Source organism: Balaenoptera acutorostrata, chromosome 1, assembly GCF_949987535.1.
Source record: "Balaenoptera acutorostrata chromosome 1, mBalAcu1.1, whole genome shotgun sequence".
Lineage (NCBI taxonomy): Eukaryota > Metazoa > Chordata > Mammalia > Artiodactyla > Balaenopteridae > Balaenoptera > Balaenoptera acutorostrata.
Window position 1 is genome coordinate 196,208,438 of NC_080064.1, and position 18,023 is coordinate 196,226,460.

Consider the following 18,023-nt stretch of genomic DNA (forward strand, 5'->3'; position numbering starts at 1 on the left):
ATCCCTGGCCCTTTCCATCCCTCGCCACCTCCCAGGCCTGGAGGACAGAAAAAACTGGCTGGAACCAGCCTTGTGTGTAGAACAAGCCGCCCCTGGCAATGCAACTGTGCTGCTGCCTGTGGGCTAACAGGAACCCTTTAAAGAAAAGGGTTTCTTTCAAATGCTGAATTATGAAGGAGTGTTGATTGTATGGGTAGAAATATCTAGAAGATTACATCTTCTGTCTTCCAGACTATGGCTCTAACGTGGAAAAATGTTTGAAGTCAACTGTGTATTGCGAATACAGTACCTTGTTTACTAAATGTACATTTATATTCTCAAATGTTACCCTTTCTTTTTTCTCTTAGAAATAATCTCTCCCAGAGTCCGTAGGAAAGTTGTACAACACTAACTAAAGCTGAGTACAGCGGACTAAGTTGGGCTCTTTTTCACTCACTCTGCCACAAAATAATATTCTAACTGGCTCAGCTAATATGGGATCCAAGTTCGTAAAAGTTTGAAATCAAATAATTAAATGCAAATATGGTCTTCATCCCAAAGACGATAAGAATGCCTTTAAGCTAATATTTTTAACAAGAACGGTTGGACAGCCTCTCTTGTAAATTTTATCATACCTGAGGCAGTTTTCCTCATTCGATTAGCTGGAAAGCTGAATTTATCCTGAGGCAAACCAGACATGGAGCCCAGGCTAAATTCAACAACTGGAGCTTAAGTTTGGCTTAATATATCCCCACTTGGATCTGCCTGTTTAATTCTCTTTCATATGATAACGTTGGTTTATTCATAGGCTTTGACTTGCCTATGAACAAACTGAAGCCCATACCTTATTCGAAGAGAATAAGAAAGCTTGGCCAAAACTGCAGATGTGTCTGAGTGGAAATCAAAAATGCAAACGTATGATTCAAGAACTGTTTTAGGACGTGACTACGAGAGTGGGGTGAGGAGCTTTTCTCTGAAGAAGGACAGCTTTTTATGCATGTGGACATTTCCTATTCTGAGGGGACAGATGGTCTTTATAACAAGATAAGGACCCAGGCTCCCAAGGCCGGCCGGCCAGGGCAGCTGCAACTTGAAATGCTACCTATTTTATCAAAACGTTGTATGTATTTGCCCTTCATATTAAGTCTGTTTGACAGACAGCTTTATTTGAAATTTAGGGGGAAACCGGGAAATTGCCTCATCCTGTGCCCCTTTAAATTCTGTTTCCTGGTTCAAAATATTCCATCGATTCCCAGCCAGAGACCTTTTTTTTTCCCCCCCTTTCATTCTCCATGCATTTTTATGTGGCTTTCAGTATCATGTGGCATGTAGAGGTTGATAAAACTTACAATCTGTTTCAATTCTTTATCTTAAAACCCCTGTAGTATAGCCTTCCTTCCTCATTTGTATCCCTCGGAATTCTGGAAAACAAATTGCAAATGTATATAGAGAAGGAAAATAATGAATGTCGTATGTCAGCGGTTGGTCCCTGACGTAGCACACAGCCCCCAGATAGACTTTTCTCAACATCTTCAGATTACGTACCACTTCATAACATCAAACAAACCAAATGGTCTTCCTTCTCCTACACATTGAACTCAGTTTCTTCAATTTCGTATCAAATTGTGAAATTATTTTGAGTCAAAAATTCCTCATTGTTTAGAGAGGAATGATAGGAAACGTGTTCCACTATTATAGCTGAAATTGGTTATGAGTTTAACCGAGTGAGGAACTCTGAAACTGCCTAAGGGTCTGGTAGCTGGGACCTGGGCTCATGTGAGGTGTTCAGTCCATCCTCAGGGAGTTACTCTGCATATGGTTCATATTCGTGGGAGCTTAATTCAAAGTAGCAAGTTTCCTAGGATCTTTATTGGGCATCTGGGCTTCCACGAGGATGCCGTCTAGGAGGACAGGCAGGACACAGGGACTTTAGGTTCAGGAAGGCCTTCCAGACACAAACAAGGCGAAGATGGATGTGTCAATTATTGTGAAAATGTATTCTCTCGTTTAACAAGTGTGAAGGGGGTTCGACTTTGTCCAGTCACAGTGCTAGGCCTGGGGAGGGGTGACCGTTATCAAGGTCACCTGTCTTTACAGTTGACAGGTAACCAGGTGACATCCAGCGCCCCCTGTGATGGGCAAACAGAGATGGGCTTGGGGGAGGCTTCCTGGAGGCCGGAATGTCTGTGCCGAGGCTGGGGGACATTGGTCTGAAAATCGGTGCAGGAAAATGAGCGGGGCAAGCTCCTGGAAACCAGGGAATGGAGTGTGTGGTGTTACACACCCGGGTTTGTGACGCCCGCTGGCCATTCAGGCAGGGTGTCCAGGACGCGGCTGGATCTACGAACGGAATAAAGCCATACCCTGCAGCCTTCAGCCTGGGGCCTTGAGTGCGCGGGGAGGGTGGACGGCGCAGCAGAGGAAATAAATGTTCTACACGCGGAAGGTGCAAAGGAGGCAAGAAACGCCGCTGCCTTGGCGCTGCAGGCAAAGCACGCAGCCAGAATCCCCACTGAAACAGCGTCCCTAGAAAGCACAACACAGAGTGGAGTTGGTGGTTTTTGTTTACGGTTATGAAACAGTTCTGCACGAAACAAAAACAAAGTCTGCCGTGAGTTCGATATGGAAGCATAACAGCATGTCAAAGGCCCCCAGAAAAAAGAAGAAGAAGAAGGAAAGAAAGATTTTGGTTTAGGGCCAAACAGTATTTAACCAAGAAATGTATTCTTTCATTCATCCCTCACATATTTAGTGAGGGTTTTCTCTGTGCTGTGCACTGGCCTAGATGCTGGGGCTCAGCTGCAAATCAGACCAAGTCCCGGCCTTCACAGCTTTCCTTCTTCATTTTTTTTTAAATTAATTAATTAATTTATTTAGGTGGCGTCGGATTTTGGTTGCAGCACGCGGGATCTTTGTTGAGGCACGAGGGCTCTTCGCTGCAGCGCACGGGCTTCTCTCTAGTTGCGGCGTGTGGGTTTTCTCTTCTCTAGTTGTGGCGGGCAGGCTCCAGGGCAAGTGGGCTCTGTAGTTGTGGCATGCGGGCTCCAGTTGAGACACATGTGCTCAGTAGTTGTGGCACGTGGGCTTAGTTACCCCGTGGCATGTGGGATCTTATTTCCCTGACCGGGGATTGAACCTGCGTCCCCTGCATTGCAAGGCGGATTCTTTACCACTGGACCACCAGGGAAGTCCCACAGCTTTCCTTCTTGTGAGGATGACAGGCAAGCATAACAATTAGACAAATAACCGTATGCTGTAAAGTCAGTCAGGCATCAGTAAGAATGTACAGTTTAGGGATGTGAGGGAAGAGGAAACACAAAATGGATAGCGGTCACTCTACAGCATCAGGAATTGGTCCATGGAAGGAATACACAGGTAAGCTGGAGGGTGTCGGTGGCCATCTGGCTCTGCAGAGCAGTGGATTCTCAGGTGTCTGTTACATTACGTTTAATAACCTACACGTACAGTACATTATTCAATGTTTAATTGTGGTAAAATACGCAGAGCATAAAATTTCTTTTTTTTTTTTAAATTGAAGTATAGTCGATCTACGATGTTGTGTTAGTTTCTGCTGTACAGCAAAGCGACACAGTTAATACGTATATATACATTCTTTTTCATACTCTTTTCCATTATGGTTTATCCCAGGACACTGACTCTAGTTCCCTGTGCTGTACGGTAGGACCTTGTTGTTTATCCATCCTGTATATAATAGCTTACATGTGCTGACCCCCACCTCCCACTCCACCCCTCCCCCAACCCCCTCCCCCTTGGCAATCACAAGTCTGTTCTCTGCAGAACATAAAATTTCTCACCTTCGCCGCTTTTAAGGGTACAGTTCAGAGGTATTAAGTCCATTTATGTTGTTGTCCAACCAATCTCCCAAACTCTTTCCATTTTGCAGAACTGAAACTCTGTACCCATTAAACTACCCCCGTTTCCCGCTCCCCGCAGGCCCTGGCAGCCACCCTTCTACTTCTGTCTCCATGAATTTGACTGCTCTGGGTACCTTAGATGAGTGAAGTCATACAGTATTTGTCCTTTTGTGACTGGCGTACCTCACCTGGCATCATGTCCTCGAGGTTCATCCACGTCGTCCGTGTCGCCCACGTTGTATCAGAATGTCCCTCCTTCTCAAGGCTGCTCACTATTCCATCATATGTAGAGACCACATTTTGTTTATCTCTTTACCCAGTAATGGGCACTTGGGTTGCTTCCACCTTTTGGCTACCGTGAACTGTGTGTCTGTGAACAAACACGGGGGCACGCATAGGTCTTGCACACATGGCATATATTTTTAAGGAAAACTAAGGCAGAGTGAGGGGCCAGAGTGATCTGTTAGTGAGGCAGCGCTGTTTTAGAAATGGTTCTCCACAGAGGCTTCTCCAAGGGGCTGATGTGTGAGCAGAGACTCGGGTGACGTGAGGGAGAGAGCCCCACATGATTGGGAAGAACCATCCAGAATTCAGGAACAGCAAGTGTGAGGTCCTGAGGCAGAAACAAGCAAGAGGACCACTGTGTCCAGAGAGGAGCCCGGCAGAGATGTGGTCTCAGGGTTAGACTGGGGCAAGGATGTCCGTCTTATCCTGAGAAGGACATGTATGTAAACTCACGGAACAGTGTTTTGTTCGATGTATTTAAGTGACGCCGTTTGTATTCAATCTATAATCTGTAGACTTCCGGAAAGGGTGCCTGACCCGTGTCAGCACCCAGAGGCAGCTTTGCAACTTCTGCAAGCTTTGTCCTCAAGTCCATGCAAAAGCTACACCCTTCCTTGTAAAGGGGGGCGGTGCTAGGACATAAATGAATTCAGGTACCCTTTTCCTGTGGCACGGTGTGTCAAATCATGGCTGCATACTAAACAGAGTTTGAAATAATTTGTAATTCAGGCCAAAAACCATCTTGGAGAATCGAAGTCCTATCCGGACAGTTGAGTGAAAACGCAGGTGATGGGGTGGATGAAGAGCGATGCTTGTCCCTACTTGTTTGTTGACGACACCAAGCCAGCACCTTCCTTCCAAAATTTGGGCTCATAATCATGCAGTTGTAGACTGTTAGAGCTGGGTGACAAGAGATCGTCAAGTCCAGCCCTTGCCCTTCACAGGCCAGGAAACTTGAGGCCCCAAAGAGTGGCATGCTCGTGATCTCACAGTTGGAGACAGAATCAGGACTAGGAATCACGACATTTGATGAGTGAGGAATGTTCTTCTCCTTTGGGAAAAAAACCACTGCCTCTTGGGGGTGACATATTATGAACGCAAAACTGACAAAAGGGCCGGCCCACTGCGGGTGACATTCTTTATGCAGTGGTATTTCCTGAGCCTGTACTTTTCAGCAACCATGTGAGGCACTGCATTAGTAGCCTTTTGTTCAGAGTGTCATATGTGTTTGGGGAAATTGGGCTTCAAAATTAAGAAAACATGGTGGAATATCTTTAACTGAAACTTAAGCCTTGGCCATGTTTTCCTGAATATTCTTTGTGATTGAGGGTAGGATAAACTTGCAAGTGATCCCCCTACCTTCCATTAATTTTGGAAAACTGCAACATCAGAGATTCTGTTTTGTCCATGAAACTTTATGGCAGGAAAACGATCACATTGCTGTGTAGAAAGGTTACCTTCCAGGTGTGTATTGGAAGCAAACAAAATCTCCAAATTTTATCAGTAAAATTATAAGAAAAGTAAGGCCCCGTGAGTATACAATGCTTGTACACTTTTTAAAGTTTATTCATATTTAAGGTATCATTTTACTTTTAAGCGATCCTAAGAATTATTTACCCATTTTGCAGATGGAAAAACTGGCTCAGAGGGGACTGAGTGACTTGCTTGAAACTAGATTAGACCACCGTTCCTGTCAAGAATCAAGTGGCTTTCAGACTTTTTAAATTGATGAAACCCTCTTTTCTAAATATAAAGCATAGAATGGAGAAACTTACTTCTTAGTCCTGGCACCTCCACAGCCCCGGTGGCAAGGGCTGGGCTCGGGCGTGCCCAGAAAAGCCCCCAGGAGGGCGCCTGTGACGCTGGACTCTGCTCAGTGTTGGCTGTGACTATTTTTAACCATGATCTGCGGCATGAAGACGATTACGGTGTGTAATACGGCAATATAAGTGTCAGGAGTATGTTATTTCATTCAAATTCTCTGATAACTGTTCATTCAGGGATTGTGAGACCCTTTAGAAACTGAACTATTGGACCAACCAGCACACCCCTTTCTCCAACCCCCGCAGGTGGCAGGAACTTGTGGGCTGTGACATGGGGGGAAAGCTCTGGGACTGGGATGTCCCCAGCCCTTTGGGGCTCAGGTCCCACCTCTGTGATGTCGTGGGGAGAAGCCCAGGGGTTTCGAGGGAGACACCAATTCCAGCTCAGGACGTGTGTGACGCACTGAACCCCTCTCAGCCTGTTTCTTTCCCTGGAAAATGAGAATCATAATACCTTCCCCATAAGATTCTTAACAGTATTAAATGAGATATGTAAAAAAAATCCTGTGCACGTTGACAAGCGCTTGTTAAATGTCACACGCTCCCCCATTCTCTGGGTGTGTCCTTAACTTAGAGATCGTGGAAAAGCTGTTTCATCTCTCTGAGTCTAAATCTCATAGCACCTGTAATGCCGTCTCAAGAAAGAATCCTTGGCAAGTTGGCTGTCTCCAGAATCCCACCACTGAGCCCTTCTCTTCTCTGTCCACACGTTCCCACCAACTCCGAGGATTTCATCCATCACCTGTCCGCTGACGGCTCCCAGATCTGGACACCAGGCCTGCCTCTCTGCTGCGTCTAGACCTGTATCTCCAGCCGTCTCCCCTACGTCCCCAGGGAATGTCCCACATGCCCCTTAAACTCACCATAGCTGCCCCTCCAATCTGTTCCAACTCCTGCTGGAGGCATGGCCACCACCCGCCTGCCTGGTGTCGTCCAGGACCTTAGCTCGCGACTAATCCGGGGCCAACAAGCTCTGTAGTCAACCATCCTGATGCCTTTCAAGTCCATCCCCACCCCCACGGCCACCGCGCTTGTCACCCGTACTACTGCGACAGCCTTTCCACACACCTGCTCTTTCTGACTCAGAGAGCTGACCGCGTCCTTCCTTCTTAAGATCTTGCAATGCTTCTGCATGGCTTCCAGAACAAAATGCAGACTCTGTCTGATGTGCAGCGCCCTTCACAGTCCTAAACCTTAGGGTCCACCCTTACTTTACACCCTGCTCTCCTCCATGGAAGGTAAGGTGCTTTGCGGGGCTCCGAGGACCCCGTTTCCTGTCTCAGAGGCTTTGTGTGTGGGTCGCCGTCTCCTGTCACCTTTTCCTCCCCGTGTTGCTCAGCTCACCCGTTTCTCAAAACGTCTCAGGTGTCACTTCCCCCAAGAGCCCTTCTTGTCCCCAGGCCCTGGGTTAGGTGCCCATCCTGTGTGTGTCCAGGACACCCACTTATTGTCTCTGAAGCACTGGACACAGAGACTGTGTCTTTTTTTTTTAATTTTTTTTTTTAACTTTGGGTTTATTTATTTATTTATTTTTATGGCTGTGTTGGGTCTTTGTTTCTGTGTGAGGGCTTTCTCTAGTTGCGGCAAGCGGGGGCCACTCTTCATCGCGGTGCGCGGGCCTCTCACTATCACGGCCTCTCTTGTTGCGGAGCACAGGCTCCAGACGTGCAGGCTCAGTAATTGTGGCTCACGGGCCCAGTTGCTCCACGGCATGTGGGATCTTCCCAGACCAGGGCTCGAACCCGTATTCTCTGCATTGGCAGGCAGATTCTCAACCACTGCGCCACCAGGGAAGCCCGAGACTGTGTCTTTTATTCCCCTATCTTCAACACCTGGCACAGGGCTCTTTGAATGAATGAATGAATGAATTCATAGATTGTGTATACATAAGGTATGAAAGAATAAGTGAAGCATGGTAGCATGTTTTGTAACTTATGAAGCACCAACCAGTTGTAAGGGCTTCTTTCTACATACAGAAATAATACATCTGCTATATGTCCACATTTTTACACAGAGTTCCTGTCAAAGAGTTGCATTTTCTTGTGAGTAATTTGTATATGAAGACATTGAATTGTATGTTCTGGTCGCTAAAAACAGCTCTTGGCTAATCATCATACACATGTGCACACATATACACACACACACATTTATGTAAAGGACTTACCAGTAATTGATTTAAAATCTTGAGTTTAAGTTTTGCTGGAAGCAGAGTAGAATCTAATCTCAGGCATCTGTACTGAAAGTGTCCTGTCTGCCCATCTCCAACCCCTAAAGAGCCCTCACTATTAAGTGAACTTGGTTCATACGAAAAGAGCTAGCATGTTGCCCTCCAGAAGTTCCTACAAAATTTTTTATACAAATTATTTAAATATAGCCCTTTAAAAATAATTTTAAAATGAATTCCTTATAGAAAATTCATTTCCTTTCTCCTTTGCTGGCCTATCAAAGGAAAGGGTCTTCTGAGGACAAATTGTGAGCCAGTTTACAGATGTCACCCCTCCAAAAGCCACAGGGGAAAGAAGTGTCCTCCGGGTGCAGAATGGTACCTCTTTTCCCCACTTTTGTATCTTTGAAAGGACAGGATGAGATTTTTTTCCCCACGTGTGGAAAGTGAACAAAGATAATTATATTCTTGGGCCATTTGAGTCTCCCGGCCCCTCAGCCTCCTTGCTCAGCAAAGGACCAGTCTCTGAAAAGAGTGTCCTGACCGGGAGGATTTACAGCCTATGCCACATGGCAGGTACCAGGGAGAGAGAAATCAGTATCTTCATCTTCAGAAAGAGCCTGAATGCCACGTTAAGACCGAAAAGCCAGCTGTAATATATTCAAGAAGACCTAAGGGTTTACTTTCCACTAAGGATGGAAAAAAATCTGAGTACCCCACTGTGAGCTTATCGTAATGCTGCCTCATATAAAAAGTTGGTAATTAGTCCCTGAGTGAATAAAGTAGAATAGATGATAAGAGATTGATACTTAGAGGAGAAGCTCAGAATGATTTTGCCAGTCATCAAAATTTAAAGGCACTGGAGAAAGGGTTGGATGCCTCTGTCTGTTTACATACTGTTTCCAACTCAGACTTTGTAATGATAGGGTTCATTAACTTGCGTTTCTAAATTGTATTAAGATGAAGTTTACATAAACGTCAAAGAAACACATAGTGTGCCAAACGCGGGAGACTTTGGGATGAAGCATCACAGAAGAACTGGGGGGGGAATATCAGTTCATTCACGAATTTCCTGTGTTATGGACTCCTGGTAGGGATGAGCTAAGACTCCCAAGCATGCCAGCACCCATTCATTAGAGGAGGGCTTGGTTGGTAGGGGAGCATCCCAGAGGAAGTGGTGAAGATTTGAAATGTGTTTCATGTTTAATTTTTCAGGAAAGGGCATTGAGTAGCATAAAAAGGAATTCTATGAGCATTATGGGAGCACACTTAAATTTCTGGACTCTTCCTAAAAAGTACATACAAGTGAGCTACATGAAAGAGAAAATTCCAAGTCTTCCGAGGGGTGGTGGTGGTCTCTGTGTTTTGGCACTTCTCCATTGGCTTTTTTTTTTTTTTAATTCACAATTTTTAAAGGTTATATTCCATTTATAGTTATTATAAGATATTGGCTATATTCCTTGTGTTGTACGATATATCCTTGTAGCTTATTTATTTTATACGTAGGAGTTTGTACCTCTTAATTCCCAACCCCGATCCTGCACCTCCCCCTTCCCTCTCCCCACTAGTAACCACTAGTTTGTTCTTTGTATCTGTGAGTCTGTTTCTTTTTTGTTATATTTATATTCACTAGTTTGTTGTAGTTTTTAGATTCCACATATAAGTGATATCATTACAGTATTTGTCTTTCTCTGCCTGACTTGTTTCACTTAGCATAATACCCTCCACGTCCATCCACATTGTTGCAAATGGCAGAATTTTATTCTTTTTTATGGCTGAGTAATATTCCATTGTATATATGTACCACATTTTCTTTATCCATTTGTCTGTTGATGGGCACTTAGGTTGCTTCCATATTTTGGCCATTGTAAATAATGCTGTTATGAACATTGAGGTGTATATATCTTTTTGAATTATTGTTTTCACTTTTTTCAGATATATACCCAGGAGTGGAATTTCTGGGTCATACAATATAGTTCTAGTTTTAGTTTTTTGAGAAACCTCCATACTGTTTTCCACAGTGGCCACACCAATTTACATTCCCCATAGTGGAAAAACCAAGGTCTGCCTGTCAGACCGAAAATGAAATACACTCAGGAACCCAGGGGCTCACAAAAGAATTCACCACAGGATTCTTTGAGCAGAACACACTATTCCATTTAAAATATTTCAGGGAGAGGTCTATTGTGTAAATCAGTTTTTGAAAGCTGCTCTCAAATTAGAAAAAGAAAGGAGGTAGACTTATAAGATACGTAACAGCTAATGTAATAGGTCATTTTATAACTAATCAACCTTGGACAAATACACCACTAATATAAAGCAAACATTAATTGGAGAAATCCCTGGGGAAGCCTTGACTACAACACATAATATATAACACGTCACCCGAAGATGCTGGCAGCGTACATAGGATAATGGACAATTAATAAAGGAGGGCAAGATGCAGTGAGAGAGACAGGAGCTGAAATAGATCAGCCAGAGCAATGATCCAGGAACTTCTTGGTCGGTGAATGAGAGTAATTCAATCAAAATCTTTTTCTTTCTTTCCTTCCTTTTTTTTGGGGCCCGTGCCACGTGGCTTGTGGGATCTTAGCCCCCGACCAGGGATTGAACCCACGCCCCCTACAGTGGAAGGGCAGAGTCTTAACCACTGCACCACCAGGGAAATCCCTCTTTCTTTCTTTTTTTGACCTTGTGGCTTACATATCAGAATCATTGCCACTAAATTACAAATTGCCTGTACAGACATAGAAAACAAAATAGACATTCAGTTAGTAAGTACCTTTGGGGCAACTAGCAGCATAACTTTTTTTGTGTTTAATGATAAACACATTATAAAAACACAGTATTTTCCTTCAGAAGGAAAATTGCATGTATTTTTAAACTTTGGGGAGAAAGGTGGCAGTTTGGACCAGTATTCACAGAAATTATCCAGCGAATGCTGATCTGAAGATTTTAATGATTATATGTACTAATAGTAAGTGAATAAACCAGAACTTATGATCCATCCTTTGTTTTATGTTTGTTAGCAGTTGGCTGTTTTGGGGTTTTTTTTCTTAACAGAGTCCCATAATTTATCACAGAAGGTTGAACCTCGTTCTCAAAAAATACATTTATCAAAAAAAGAAGGTTTCAAAAACAACTTTCTGAAAAGACTATTATTCGTTTATCTTGCATTTCATTCCGTGCAAATTCCTCCCTATAAACCTCTGTGACTATTGCTAACTTTTCTTGCTGTGAGAATATCTTTCATTGTAGCATAAAATAGTTTTCCATTTCGATTTTTTTCCTATGATTGTGTTAAAATCACTGTAACACTGGAAGTTGCTTGTTTGGGTTTGTTTTTTTTTTTTTTCAACTTCTTACTGGTAAATAAAAGAGAAAACTAAATTTTTCCTTACGTTTTATGTTTAAGTTTAAATGTTTTCTTTAGGTTGAGTGGAGGGTAAAAAAGAAGCAGCACTAAGAAGTTGGTCAGAATTCAGATGAACTGTTTTTGCGTTACCCGTTCTCTGCTGTGAAGCTTTAATGAAGGACTGTTGTCTGTAAGCAGAGTGTGAGCCTCTGAAAGTATAAGAGCATGGCAGAGAGCCAGGCTAACGTGAATGTAGATTTTTCTGTCATCTGCCCAGGTACAGCGTAGTCAAGGTACTTCCAGTTGTTTACATTTTGTAATTTTGAACCAAATATAACTAATATTTCTAAGTATTTTAAATAACTTAAAATAACTTTTAAGACATTTTAGATGAGATAGATGGAAACTGCTTTATTAACTGTCAAGTGCCACCTGGGTACAACGTCCAGTGGGTAACAATTTAAATGTCAGTTTAAATGCCACAGGAAGGCGTGAGCTCGTAGTGTAGCATTTGTCTGTTTGTACATCTCATTAATAAATAATCAAATATTTCTGATTCTCCCATCGTACTTTGAAATAGATGTGATCCCGAATGCTCACACTATGTCGGTACTAATTCCCCACTGTTTTTAATTTGGGGCAGAGATTTGGGGACGGAAAGGGGGAAGCATGTTTCATGCAAAGTTACGGCTCAAAATGTAAACACTGAAATCATCCTGGACACATTTCAACAGCAAATGTAAGGCAGCCTATTCTAACAGCATTTAGAGATACCAAAATGGACCCGCACATACATACAGGCTAAGGTTAACAACATATAGAGCCGAAAATATTGGATAAGAGTTATTTTGGTAACTCTTAATTAACTGAGTTTAGCACATTTAACCTTTTAGTTATAGTATTATGTGTTTTCTATAGAATCGTTCTTATTTATTTTTCTCCAGTTAGAAAATAAAGCGGGGGGAGGGGTGGGTGCATCTGTTTACCTTCTCAGCATGGATGTCTGTAAACACACACACATATCCATGCATTTCTTCCAGAGGCTTCTATATACACATTGTGTAAAAGTTGTACAGTTAACATAAATAAACTCCACAAGAGAAATTCCACCACAACCGTTTTCCCTTGCTCATTGTCTGTGTGTGTGTGTGTGTGTGTCGGTCTGTCTTTTGACTCTGTTTCCCTTTTATTCAGCATTTATGAGGACCTGTAAGGCAGAGGATCTCCAGGAGTTAGGCTGGGTGAATTGCCTGCATCCGTCTCCTCTGTGTGAGCGACTCATGTCCAGAAGGAAAAAGAAAGAAAGGAAAAAAAAAAGTGAAGTATCAGACTTTAGAAACCACATTCAGGTTAAAGGGTGCCGGCCATCCTGGCTTGAATTCTGCCTAAAGGACAAGGCTTTCATTTGGTAAAGATCATTAGTCACCGAGACATATATTTTAGAGAGTTCCCAGCAGCTACTATTCCACTGGCAGTCACTGGAGTGTACAGATGGTTCATTAGCATAGGCTAGACAAGTCAAAGGCTTTCAGAATCATTTAGAAAATGTCAAACAGAAACAAGAACCCTGTCACTTTTTATTAGAATTAACTACATCATACCCTGGACACAGATTTCACCTTGGGTCAGAAAAATTAATACAGAATTCTATGAATTGTGTCATGTACCGGGTTAAGATAGGTCTTCCTAGAGGGACTCATTTGCTGGCAATATATTATGATCCCTCTGCTTTAGGAATCCTTAAACCTTTCCTTCTGTGAGATATGAAAAGAATTGACCTTGCTCAGAATCCATTGGTGTCTAATTGATTTGGAGGTGTAGGCAGAATTTCAACAAGACATTCTTCTAAAGCTCTTTTGTGATCGTTTTCCCAGGAAGCTTGGTGAGTGGGGCTGACTGAATATCGAGCCATTGTATCAAGTCTGCTTTATGTTGGGAGGAAAATACCTCCTTTAACTGAACAGACTGCTGGGGTAAACAGGAATTAAAACATCATCGAATTATTGTGGGTTTTTGGTTGTTGTTTTTTTTTTTTTAAATCCAGATGTCAAAAACCTGGAGAACTTCCAGCTGGTCGAAGGTGTCCAGGAGCAAGTCAACGCTGCCCTGCTGGACTATACAATGTGCAACTACCCACAGCAAACAGAGAAATTCGGGCAGCTGCTACTCCGACTACCTGAAATCCGGGCCATCAGCATGCAGGCCGAGGAATACCTCTACTACAAGCACCTGGACGGCGATGTCCCCTACAACAACCTGCTGATTGAAATGCTGCATGCAAGACGAGCTTAGTTACAGCGCCTAGGAGTGCGGCGTCCGAAACACAAAGAGATCGGTGGTGGGGAAAGAAGGACGGGAAGAAAGGGAAAAAAAAAATACTCTGAATGGCTCCAAGCAACACAAATTAAACACTTGGTTTAAAGATATTGAATTTAATAAAGCATACTAATCAAACACTTAATAGCCAATAAATGACGGATCAGGGTATTTGCATTGCACACTGCGAATCAAAGGCGTCACATCCCCAAAGAATTCTGTATAAAAGACATTGGAATGGAGTGAATTGAACGCACAGGTGGATCCCAACACCACATCAGGATGAAAATGGACAAGAACAGTTCTTGTATATTGAAACTGATCTCCGCTGTGAAGAAATCTAGGAACTGATCTGTGTTATCCGTTAGGCTTTCGCAGCGGTGGGGGGCGGGGGGGGGGGGGATTTGAGCTTACAGAATTCCTCCGTGGTAAAGCTGAACTGAAGCCATTCTCAAGAGTTCATCAGCTGCACCGATCGTAGCCCTTCCCTCTTCCTTTCAAGGACACAGCACCTTCTGTCCCGTGATCACGGAATCTGTACTAAGGACTCTCGCTCATCCACACCCACTAGTAGCTCCACCAAATCATGAAAAGCCTAATCTTGAATGTCTGTGTCTTAGACCTGCGAACAGCTAATAAGAACAGTCTATGAATATCTTAGCTTGCCATTTTGACTATGTTCTGGTTTGTTTTGTCATGTGTTCATGTTAAAAAAAAAAAAAGCAGGCGGTATCCCTCTTCTGGTCTTATATAAGCATTAATTAATATTAAGGGCAACGAGTACAAACTTTGCAAGCTTTAGCTTTAGCATTGTAGGATTTCATAAAAATCTCCAGCAGAAAGGCTTGTTAGACTACATCAGCCTTTTTAACCATCAAGGTTTGTAGTTCATTAAAAAATACAACATGAAATGTATTTTGCTGGTATGTCAAGTAGTTTAAAACAAAACTGAAGCGTGGTAAGCTATGCAAAATAAAGGAAGGGATGCGCAGGTAAATTGACTCGTTGCAATTGATCATCCCCTAAACGCAGAGAGGAAACAGTGATCTTTACATATGGCCTGGAAAGATAGTAAAGTGATTCAAATCTTCCCCAAAAGGGAAAGGAAGAGAGTGATACTGACCTTTCTAAGTCTAAAAGTCTGCTGTTGAACAAATTGGAGGACAGAGAATTGCGAAACAAACTCTCCAAACGACGCTGTCAGTATTATTAACAGGCGATGCCACAGATAACAGAAGTCTTGCCTTACTTCACAATTCTCAAAGGTAGCTGTGCAGATGTGGATCAACATTTGTTTAAAATAAAGTATTAATACTTTAAAGTCAAATAAAATAGAGTGTTTACATTCTTTAGGTCCTCTAGGGGGAGGGGGGAACCTGTGATATGACAAAAGAGCTAAAGCAGTAATTTCCTTAATGTTATTTTTCTGATTGGTAATTATTTTTAACAGTACTTAGTTATTATATGTCGTGAGACACTAAAATCAAAAACGGGAATCTCATTTAGACTTTAATTTTTTTTGAGATTATCGGCGGCACAATCACTTGTAGAAACTGTAAAAAAAATGAAAGTATCTCCTAGTCCCTTAATTTTTTCATAAATGTTGCTGGCTTTTGAATAGTTTATTTATATTGTATATCATAGTTTCAACTGTAGACAATTATGATGCTAATTTATTGTTCCTTGGTTTCACCTTCGTCTAAGATAGCCAAGACTGAAGAAACCAAATATATGTGTGTATTGTAGCATGTCAAGTTAGCGGAACATAGTTCAGAGACAGAGAGGGGTCTTAATGAATTAAAATCATTCACTTGATTAAATGTCTGTAAATCTTCATAATTCTTACTGTAGTTTATTTAATATCTATTGTAAATTATGTGACTTGTAACCTCCTCTGTTTTCAAGTAAATTTAACAAGGGTGGAGCCTTACCTGGTTTTTCTTTCCAAGCGTTGTAAGTTGTATACCAAAGATATTAGTTATTACTTCTGTGTGTACAAAGAGGATTATTTTATTATTTTTATTAATCACCTCTAATATGCATCCATGTGAAGGGTACCCATTAGCTAAGCCGGGCGTCCGCAGCTCCTCATGCAGAGCTTGGTCACCCGTGTCATCTCTGTGGCTCAGAGGACAACGGAAAAATAGCTGATCAGAGTCTATATCCAAAGCAGTAAATAAAACAGTGGCATCTTTGCTCTCCCCAGTTAAAAACCAAGTTGGAGGGGAAGAGTGTCAACAGTTAATGAAATGGTTCCATCAATGGGTATGGAACATGGGTGGAAGCAATTTCGAGATTTGGGGGATAGTTATTTGGAGGGTCCTTAACATTGCAAAAAAATTTTAAAAAACAAATACATTGATTCCAAAAGTCCAGGTTTTATTTTAAATATACAGTATTCCCCACTGACTATTAACACCTAAAAAAGTCACATATTGGGATGTTGTTGACCTAGTAAATTACACCATGAGGACAGCTAGAAAGAGGGGCAACACGGAGATTACAGCCACGCTGCCAGTGCCATTAAAGGCAGAAGCTGATAAACAACAACACCAGCCGCTTGGCGTCCGTGGCCCATGCGAAGCCTGCAAGCGAATTTTCTCTAGTGTTCATCGTTAAGTGGCTTATAACCAGGCATTGACTTAGCAACTGCTTTATCAACTACAGGATTTATTAGTAAAAGCAGACTCGAATATGGAGGTTTGGGGCTTGGCCTGGTTTATTATCGTTGGTCTATGTTTATAAACAGAAAATCTGTCATGTCTGAATATTTGTCTTACGGATCTTCTGCTGTTCCCTTGGATCTGAACCCATGCAATGTTTAGAGTGTGAAGTTGGTTCCTCGTTGACATGACTTACTGTATCAGTGAAATCAAATTGTCCTGTTGGTTCTTGCCAGGAATTTCTCAACAAAATGGAATTTTTTTTCAGTATTTCAATAAATGTTGATATGCCCAGCCTGATCATTTTTAGAAGTTTTTATGGTGTCCTCATTCTATTGGGTTCTAAAGCTTCCATGTAACTGAGATCCTTGACTAGAAATGGAGTCCAAAGAATTCCACACGAAGAGATACTTTTCCTTCTCTAGATACTTTCTCAGGTGCTCCACTGTCCTTAGTTGGATACTTGAAGCATTGAACTTGATCTGTGCATCACCTCTCCATACATGAAACAAAGCAATTTGTATCAACTGTTACAACTGATGGCAGAAATCTCTTACAGTATCTGTCTTCGTAGAGCTCACTGTGCCCTAGTCACGTCACCAGGTGTTTGGTTAATTCACTTGATCCTCAGATCAGCTCCACGAGGTATCATTCTCCTCCTCTTACAACTTCTTGCTCAAAGTGATACACTAGTCAGTGGGAAGTGTGGATCTAAGACCCACGGCCTTAAACGCGACAATATGCTGTCTCTAAACAAGGGTGATGCTTAGGGTTTGCTTCAAAAGGAAAAGAAAATCAGGCATCAGGTACTAAGTTACTGATATTTGATGTCAGTGTTATCAATGATACTATTGATAAAAGCCTTTAAATTTTTTTGGAGTTTAACCCTAAAATTTAACATCTTTTTGTTCAAGACATTAGCCTTCTCTATTTATTTATTTAGCTATTTATTTATTTATGGCCACACGTTATGTGAGATCTTAATACCCCGACCAGGGATCAAACCCGTGCCCCCTGCATTGGGAGCGTGGAGTCTTAACCATTGGACCGCCAGGAAAGTCCCTAGCCTCCTTCAATACCATTGAGCCTTTGGAGATGTTTGAAGCAAGAAAATACCTCCACAATCCATTTTGGAATTTAACAATTATCTCTATTACAAAATAGTGCAAGAGCCACAAAACACTTAACAAGGCTTATGATATGTGGTGGTCCAGCCCTCCCCCTTACACACCCTGCTTTCCCCTACCTCCCCCTGCCAAGACCAGCAGGAGGTGTCATGCCTTTGCCAGGCAGACACTGATTCTTCTTATGGTCCCACCAAAGGATACCAAGGAATCAGATCCAAAACGCCATACCTAGAGTCTAGTAGATTGCGGAGTTAAGATTTTTAATCAACTAAACAGTGGCCCACAAAACACATCTCCCTTGTCAACCTCTTACTAGGAAGAACTTTAAAAAAAAAAATTCTTGGCTTCCCTAGTGGCACAGAGGTTGGGAATCTGCCTGCTAATGCAGGGGACACGGGTTCGAGCCCTGGTCTGGGAGGATCCCACATGCCGCGGA

General features: G+C 42.4%; 1 protein-coding gene across 1 annotated transcript in view; it reads left to right on the plus strand.

Moving 5' to 3' along the window:
- Positions 1 to 14,148, plus strand: part of NR5A2 (nuclear receptor subfamily 5 group A member 2) — a 125,820-nt gene extending 111,672 nt beyond the window's left edge. Inside the window, exon 7 of the mRNA XM_007167257.2 lies at positions 13,526 to 14,148. Within this exon, the coding sequence (XP_007167319.2) occupies positions 13,526 to 13,773 (248 nt within the window). The 3' untranslated portion in view covers positions 13,774 to 14,148. The remainder of the gene's footprint in view (positions 1 to 13,525) is intronic.
- The last annotated feature ends 3,875 nt before the right edge of the window (positions 14,149 to 18,023 follow it).